General features: G+C 30.3%; 1 protein-coding gene across 2 annotated transcripts; it reads right to left on the bottom strand.

Annotated features, from left to right (window-relative positions):
- Positions 1–541: 541 nt before the first annotated feature.
- On the bottom strand, positions 542–8,862 carry LOC100819119 (lysine histidine transporter 1). Of its 2 annotated transcripts, none has more exons than XM_003555111.5 (8): positions 8,602–8,862; positions 3,304–3,461; positions 2,453–2,836; positions 1,571–1,964; positions 1,363–1,468; positions 1,148–1,239; positions 994–1,062; positions 542–903 (listed from the first exon to the last, which is right to left on the bottom strand). In XM_003555111.5, the coding sequence occupies exons 1-8, from the start codon at positions 8,650–8,652 to the stop codon at positions 805–807; spliced, it is 1,353 nt and encodes a 450-aa protein (XP_003555159.1). In that variant the 5' UTR covers positions 8,653–8,862; the 3' UTR covers positions 542–804. The 2 variants fall into 2 exon arrangements, with proteins under 2 accessions (XP_003555159.1, XP_040868889.1); XM_041012955.1 differs by lacking the exon at positions 8,602–8,862 and adding an exon at positions 6,746–8,570.
- Between the last annotated feature and the right edge of the window lie 820 nt (positions 8,863–9,682).

The following is a 9,682-nucleotide window of genomic DNA, read 5'->3' as shown; positions in this document are numbered from 1 at the left end:
CTGATTTGAAATTTACAGGTTAAATTTTGGGTATTTTGTAAAAAAAGAAAGTATATTTTAAAAAAATCCTAATAATAACATCGATTTTTTTTTTAAAAAAACTGATGTTAATATCCAAAAACGTTAACATCGATTTCTGTAAAAAACCAATGTTAACTTATATGTTAAACATCGGTTTTTGTTAACATTTTTTTATGTTAACATCGATTTTTAATAAAAACCGATGTTAACGTATAAGTTAACATTAGTTTTTGAGTTAAACTGATGTTAACGTTTAGAAGTTGAAAACCGATGTTAATGTATAAGTTAACATCGGTTTTGTACAAAAACCGATGTGAACTGTCAACATTCATACATTTTTTTGTGTAATTCTTATTAAATAACATCGGCTATTTAAATAACCGATGTTGTCAATTTTACGTTAATATCGATTTTAACGATAATACTTTCAACATCGATTAAAAACCGATGTAGAAAGTCATAAATAACCGATGTAAAAAGTATATTTTCTAATAGTGATATGATAGCAAACACTTTAAACAGAGCCAAGAGAAAAGCGATTTACATTCATAAGGTAAAAATTGACAAAGTATATATAAAATTCCCTTTTCATGATTTTCTTTTCCACTAACAAGCAAGGTGTGGATGATCCTCCTCAACCAATGCATTCTTGAATTAAAGCACCCAACGACCTAACATAAACTAGATTCTATAACACAAATAACCTTATTCAGCTTTCATTCATTTCTTGTATTTGCAATTGCATGCTTCAGATTCCCATCATTGATTTAGTGAGGAATGAATTTATGAGTAGAACTTGTAGTCCTTGGCACTAATTATGATTGACCTCAAACCTCCAATTGGTGATAAAATCATCAACAATATGCCAAACACAATGCAGATCTGTAATTAATGGAGCAAGATCAATCCTAGCTTTAAAAATGGACTCAACTAAAGGAGAATAATTGAAACAAAAATCAAAATAATACATACCCAGTTGGCCCACCAAGACAAGCTGAATCTCCTTGGTTTGTAGATTGCAAGCCACATGATGCAGGGGAGCTGAAAATTTAAGGAAGAAAATGAACCGTTAAGGAATTTAAGCAAGATTACTGTGTGATTAAATTTACTAATTTATTTGACTTACAAAGTATGTTGTTGGTGCAAAAGCAAATCCCCCAAAAAATCCTAGGAGACCACTAAAGAATGGGAAGGTAATACCAACGAACATTGTGAATGCTGAAAACAAAGAGAATGATATGTTAATTGCACTGAGTCACAAACCAAAATGAAATATCCATGAACTGAAATATCTGCTTATGACCAAGCATATACTTTAATAATTAGAAAGTGTTTACTTACCCACATACACGTTGCGTACAATGAAACGAAGTGTACTACTAGGTTTGAAGTTCAACTTCTTCACCATCACAGTTTCAATCATGTCAAACACTGGCATTGCATAAATCTACATCAACAAAAAAAAGAGTTACTCTAGAGCACTTTAGTTTTTTGAACCAATGTTAAAATTAGAAGGTTTTAGATAAGAGTAAGAGAAACTGAATTTCACCTGATAACTACCAATAACATGGATCACAACAAACATGTTAGCCATTGCAATAAGCCATTTTGGTTTCTCTAAACTGATGAGAATGTTATCTTCAACAGAATTGCCAAACATCCAGTAACCAATAAGGGCAACTGGGAAGTAGCATAAACCCACAACTATGTAAGCAACAACCACTCCTCTCCACATAGGACCCTTGGATGGTTTCTCCGGTGTAGATGGAATTGTTGCTTGGATTTCCATCACCACATTGTGTCCAGCATAGGCAAAAGCAACATCCCCAAGGGCACTAAAGAAGTTGAAGACTGTTCCTGATGTACTCTTAGCTTTGTAACCATATTGTACATTCTCTTGAACACCCTTATGGGCAGAAGCTGCCCAGGCAATTGTAGAGTAACTGTAGGACAATTTAAACATCAAGTTAAAGTTAGCATGTTCAAAGCATGCTTCCGTTTGTATTGCAATTCAATCAGCAAACTCTAAGATGGTTGGCATCAGACAAGGATAATAAAAAATGGATATAGATAATAAACTTAATTGCATTTTTAATTCCCTAATTATCGATAATTAATAAATTTGGTTCTCCTATTTTTTTTTTATCTTAAATTTTATCTCCCACTATTTTAATCGTGCAATTTGAGTTCATTTGTTAACTTGACAAAATAGAAATACTAATATCACAATGTAATAGTGTCACACACCCATATGGATGTTCTTACGTGACAGTGAGTGTCGCGATAGATCGATCAAGATTGCATAATTAAAACAGTAGAAGACCAATATGCAGGAGGAAAAATGAAAAGAAACCAAATTTGCCAAATGACAATAATATCAGGACCAAATATTCAATTAAACCTAGATAATAAAAAAGATTATGACTTTTACCTCAAGGACATAACTGCTGCTGCCAGAGATAAACCAGAAATGGAGTTAAAGCTGGGCAGGTGAGATAGTACAAAGTGAACAGAGGCAAAGATCATAATGAAGAAGGTCAACTTGATCTTTTTGCAGCTGTCACACACGGTGTCATGGAACTTTTGCAAGGATTTTCCCCCAGTGACCATATAGACAATGTTGACCCCAATTTCCACCACAAGTTGTTGAGGCACCACAATATAAAGTCCTAGCTTCTCCCCAAAGGCATACTGCCCAAGTTCATGGTACCTATCAAAACGTTTTCCAGGAACCATTTCATGCATCTCTACCATTTGCCATAGGGTGTACAAGGTAATGATCCATGACAGGACTAGCACAGTTACACCGGGACCCCTGAAGAAAGCATAGTGATTCTCAAATTAAAAAACGCATAGTACATTTTTCTTTCCATAACAAAAACGCATAGTATATATACTATAATGTTGTTTATCTATTTTACTTCTTTGAGATCATAACAAGTGGCCTAGACAAATTATAAATGACAACCTCTAGGAGTTAGGACTACTATTGCAAATGCTAATCAGTATCTTTCCGTGATTTTCAATTATTTTCAACATAACTTTCAACAAAAATGTTCTATAATTGATTTCTTAACCAAGTTGACAAAACCCAATAAATATTTGGAGTGTTATATCCAAGTCATTCAATTTGAACCTCTAACATTATAATTAGAAAATTAATTTACTAGAAAAATTCATAATATTTCGCAATAAACATTTTTCCCTTTTGTGCATTAAAAAGATGCTTAAATAATCTTTTATAATAAAAAGGTTAAATGCAACTTGTGTTTGAGGATATACCATCCTAGCTCAGACATGGCATATGGGAGACTAAGGACACCAGCCCCAACCATGCTAGTGACATTGTGGACGGCAGAGTACCACCATTTTCCATTCCTTGAAGAAGTAATTGGAAGCCAATCATTAATTGCCTTCTGTCTCAGTAATTCTTCTTCAGTCTGTTTAATCAACAATGACAAATATAATCATGAGCTTTTTTTATTTATAAAAATAAAAGATATATACTAAAAGATTTATAATAATTTATGAATTTTGTTGAATCCAATTAAGTCCCTCAATATCTAATAGTATTAGTAAGTCTAACAAAAGAACAAGAATAAACATTTTACAAAGAATCAAGAGAAAGAAAAAGAAAAAATGACACAAGGCTTAGTTTGGAATACATCTTCGTATGCATGAGGGGTCTCTTTTGATTTGAGGGGCGACTCAAGGGCCAAGGCTAGGTTTACGGGTAAAAGACGTGGCAAATGAATTGTGGTCCAACCACTGTGGAACACGTTGTCCCGAACTTCTTGGAAAATGCAGCTTAAAGGTTGTCAATGTAACATTCTATAGTGTTTGTCTTTAACTTATAGTACTTACTTTTGTGCATCATGTGACTTTGACTGTTAACCATTATATTTTTCGAATTAAAAAACACATAATTATGTAATTTAAAATATTTTTAATCTAAACTGATTTATTTGACATGTGTTGTAAACTGTTAAGTTAAATTTTAAAGAACTTTGGCAATAATAATAATAATAATAATAATAATAATAATAATAATAATAATAATAATAATAATAATAATAATATGTAAAACGTAATTGTTGGTAAAAAGTAATTAATACTGATATATAAAGCTGCACCAAATAATCACTTAAAAACTTACAATAACACAAATCAAAATTAAACTTATTTTTTTTCATCAACAATAACAATAATAAGTACTTTTTTCAGAAGAAAATGAAACGTTAAGAAAAATAGTATAGAAAAAACACGTGAAAAATATTCATAATGAACAAGCAGTAGTTCTAATTTTACACCAATATTTTTAACCCGCAATTTTTATTATTATTATAGTAGACATTTTAAATATGCCAGAAAATATCATAAAAATAAATGATGCAACCTTGTCAGTTGTTATATAGTACACTACACATAATATATCCATTTTTCTTGAATATTTTTTGCTAAATTGGTGTGTTTGAAAGATTTTAAGAAAGTGATAATAGAAAGGAAGAACTATCAAAAAGGATCAATTGAAGTTAGTCTACATTGAGATAAGCTCAAAATGAGCCAATCTAGAATATCTAATCTGATTCAAACCCATTAGGTGATTATATTAAATGGGTTGACCCGCAAGACTCCGTGATTGGTTAGTATGAAAAGTCTCTCCAACAGGTATCACACTTTCAACCTTAAAAAAGTAAATCAAAAAACCAGTCTCAATCCAACTCAAAATCAATACGCAGGTCTAGTCAGTTAGTTCCTATCAACTCGAAGCCCGTTATTTTGACTAATTGGGTTGAGAGACTATATATAACCGATTTTAACAATTTTAAATTAAATTTATGAAATATGTTTGCTGGTTGGAAAAGATTATCCTCTAACAAGAAATAAGAAATAACATGAAATTTAATAAATTCTATGTTATTAGTTTTTGTTAAATTATTAGTCAATTATGCATTTTTGGGACCCAATTAATTCAATTCGAATTAAATAATTAAAGAAAAATATTTTTGCGATACTTAAATTTATCTATTCAGATTTCAAAACCATTTATTTCTAAACGCGTTTCGACTTCCCAGTTTTCCCGTAACTGATGGAAGAGGAGGAATTTACGAAGTAATAATCGTTTCATTAAAACTTCAGATGTTAAAATATACAGTACTATATTCTGTTTTGTCTGGAAAATTCAAATTCTGTTTACAAAGACTAAAGAAGTATTGAAACATCTTCCTGTATAAAATATGAAATAAAAGAAATGACACGCTACAATGACATCTCCGAAGAGATTTGTGTGTGCTTAATATATACTCCGTACAATAAGGTAACTCATGGTTTCCCATAATAGTGTTTACTAATGGATGGAGTAAATTATACTAGTAATAAATTAATCTCTCATACATTACACTAATCCCTTAATTACTTGAAATACATTATATTAAGTTATTAACCTCCTTTCATAAAGGTTAATGTTAATATTAAACAAAAAGAGATATTGGCGTAATTTTATATAACTTCAGTGATTTGTGTAATTTATTCATTAATATTTATGTATCAAACCACGTGCAGCCATAACAACAGGCAGAACTAAATGCCAATGAAAAATTATATTTTTTTCAACTTGTTAAGAGAACGTTGGAATCTGGACAAGCTGACTGAATGTTATGGTAAAACATGACTATGTTTAGTTTAGAGAATGAAAATAAAAAAAAATTAAAATAAAATAGAGGATAAAAAGTATGAGTCCCAAAAAAAAGTAAAATATTTTTCTCTAATATTATTTTGGGTAAATAATCATTTTTGTTTTTAAATGTGTTGAGAGGTGATAAGTTAGTCCAAAAAAAATAAAAATTCAAATTTTAGTCCTAAAAGGTGAAAAAAGTGCGACAAATTAATTTATCCATTAACTTTCATATGTTACTGTCAATGAAAGAGTGTACATGTCACATAGGGACAGACATGTTACAAAAATGATTACCAACATGGTTATTGAAGAGATTAGACCAAAATGTTAGTAAGTTATCATTGAACGACAATGTCAGTAAGTTATCATTGGATCAAAATGTTATTAATTTCCAGGAGACCAAAATGTCAGTAAGTTTTCATTGAACCAAAATGTCAGTAAGTTTTCATTGGACCAAAATGTCTGTAATTTTTCGTTGGACTAAAATGTCAATACGTTTTCATTAAACTAATTTATTGGACCCCAAATCTTGTTTCATTTCAGGCCAAAATATAATTTGATATTCATCTTCCCTCCCTTCCTTTTTTTATCGTTGCAAGCATAATATTACAATAAACACTTGAAAAAATAGGAAAATAAACTTAAGTTAGAACAAACATAATAATAAACATAATATTGATTAATAAACATAATTACTTTAACAAACATTCTAACTCTTGCAACTACAACAACACCAGTAACATTTTTTAAAATTTGATTAATTAATTTTATTGTTGCTTACAAGCTATTTATGTTAGATGTTACATATTTGTAGGATGATATTAACTACTCTCGATCAATCTGCTCCACAAGTTAAACAACCCCTAGCTAATTTTGAAAGTACTCTAACTCATAATGCTGAAAGTGTTCCAACTCCAACTACCACTCAAAGTGTTCAAACTCCTAGTGTTGTGAGTGACTTTTACCTATTACTAATTAGTTATTGTTAAATTATGTTATACATAACTAATCACTATTTATAATCGTTGTAGGAAATAAGCTTCATACCTTCACCATTGTCAATTGTGTTTAGACCACCTCCAGTTAGGCCTTCAGCATCAATTCGAATTATATTCTCAGATGTACCATCATCTCATAGGAAACCAATCGAATAACATGAGCTTCATACTCACACCAGGGTTGTCCCGCCGCCAAGATTCGAAGAAGTGAAATATGGGATATGCTTGTCTTTTGTTTATAGCAGATTTTGACTAATTATTATAATTTGGATAAATTTGTAATTATTAGTACACTATTACAATGTTTATTTTTGTGCATTGGTAGAATGTTTATTTTGGAATTTTTCTATTATGACAATATTAGGTAGTGACAAAATCAAGTTGGATCTAATTTTTTTTGTAAGGATTAACTTTATGGTTGTGTATTTTTGTTAGAGTATCATATTTTGGGTAAAATACTATCACATTATAAATTTTATAGCAACAGACAAATTATATTTATTAATCAATATTATGCTTATTATTATGTTTGTTCTAACTTATGTTTGCTTCCCTATTATTTTAAGTATTTATTGTAATGTTATGTTTGCAACAATAAAAAGGGAGGAAATTAAAAATTAAATCATATTTTACCCTTAAATGAAACGAAATTTGGGGTCCGACAAATTAGTTGAATAGAAACGTACTCTCAGTTTAGTCTAATGAAAAGTTACTAGCATTTTGATTCAATGGTAACTTACTGACATTTTGGTCCAATGGAAATGTACTAACATTTTGTTCTAATATTGACATTTTGGTCCAATCTATTCAGTAGTCATGTTGACAATCATTTTTATGATTTTTTGTCTCTCTGTGTCACGTAATCTCTTTCATTGACAGTAATGAATGAAAGCTAACAAATGAATTGATTTGTTGTAGTATTTTTTAACTTTCGAAGATTAAAATTTGAATTTCTATCTTTCGAGGACGAATTTGTTAGCGTCCTACACATTCAGGGACAAAAATGATTATTTATCATATTATTATTTCCTTCCTTTCAAACACACCCCAAAAGAGTATAGACTCCTCAATAGGCTTCCAACATGCCACTAGCCCCTATATTCACACGTATCATGAAGCGAGCATAGGAAAACGGGTTTTGGCTATTAATGATACCTCACATGAAATGGACCAATTTCTCAGCCAAGAAAGGGAGATCAAGGAAGAGAATTCTAGACTCAATATTCCAAAACGACTTTTAGCCCTATAAAATATAAATTCCATAACGACTATTCACTTTAAAGTGAGCGATCTCAGTAGGTAATAAAAAATTAATGGTCAATGCTACGTTTTAGAAAATCGAGATTTGTGGGTTTATCCCATCGGTTGCTTTTACCAGAAATTTCTCACAAAATCAAGGATAGAACGATATTGTGATAGCAATTTAAAACCTTGTTTGTATATACTTAATAAAAAAATATATATTAAAATATCATCAAAATTAAGATATAAAATTGATTTGATAGTAAAAAATAAAAAAGAGCAGAAAAAACAAATTAATTTCGAATTTTTTCAACAACATAAATTAATAAATTAATAATTAATATTTATCAATAAAAAAAATAATCAGAATTGGAAGTGTAAAATTGTAGAATAAATCAAGGTACCTCTGTCGAAGGATTTAAAATAGCAGTCACAATTTAAATTTCCCTGTGATTCTTGATATCACATATGCTGCCCAATTACATTTGCCATGTGATCGTGGGGACAGAAAATTTCTTAACGTTTATGAACCGTTTTTCAAGATCTTCATCTTTGGTTTTAATTTTATGTTAGCAGATACCATAACTTTGTGTGAAACCCAAAGGCAAATAAGCAAAACAATGATAAAATTATAGAAAGAGAGAGACAGAGAAAGAGACTTACAGCGATTTTGAGATAATTGTTATCGACTGGTGTCTGAGACTGAGTTCCCATGATAACCGGAAAATCAGTGACTAACGAAGAATACAGAACGCGCTTTCTGAGCTTTCAGCTTTGTTAGAAAATGTAGAATGGAACTTCTTCACCTTGCTAGTGTATAAAATTATCACCGCTACATACAAAAGTCAATGTGTTACATGTTGAGAGAGAGAGTTCTTGAACCGAAGATGGAGAGATTCTTATATATATATTCTATAGAGACAGAAGCCTACGTATTAGAGTTCTGTTTTCTATTTGGAAGTTTCTTCGTCCCGATCTGCCTTTATTTTTTATTTCTTTTTCTTTAAACTTACTATCATTAGGGCAAGAAGGTATTGCGAATCTGGTATCCATCATCACAAGAAATAACTTGTTAAATAGGGGGAAAATTATTTATTTTTTAGCAGAAACTTTTTAGGAAGATGAAATGCTGTTTTATTTAAAATGAGTTCACATGTTTCAGTTGAAATTTAGTTTAGTGTAATTTTAAATTTCAATTTAGTGCTTTCTTTTGTTGAATTTAGTTCTCTAACTTAAAATCTTAATTCTAATATTATTTTGTCAATTTGATTTCACCAACTCAGGAAAATGTCTATGTGACATATACGTGCTACTGACATATAGTTAATTATGAGCTACTTGTTGAAGATTAAATTGTTGACAATTTTATTCCCTAGTTATTCACTAAGGGTGTAAATTAGACAAGAGATTAAGCATGAAGAGTTTAATTGACTTGCATTAATTAGATTAGAAATTCAGGTGACAAATTTGCTCATGTTCCAAGAACTCAATTACCATGCGGATTAATTAACAATTAATTAATTAGGGTTTGGAGTCACCAATTTCAAATAAAGTGAAATGTAACACAGTAATTCAGTTGACCAAATAAACTGGATTCAATTAAAATAGAGCAAATTAGGATTCCCATATATCTCCCTACACCACAACCCTACCTTAGGGATTTTGCTAATCATAGACATTCGAGAGCTTAAAATCACATAAGGTAACATAAAGAACAAAGAATAAAAAGGGAGAAAAATCTTTA

This window comes from Glycine max, chromosome 19 (assembly GCF_000004515.6).
Source record: "Glycine max cultivar Williams 82 chromosome 19, Glycine_max_v4.0, whole genome shotgun sequence".
NCBI lineage: Eukaryota > Viridiplantae > Streptophyta > Magnoliopsida > Fabales > Fabaceae > Glycine > Glycine max.
Note: the sequence above shows the minus strand (reverse complement) of the source record. Positions and strands in the feature narration are given on the sequence as shown.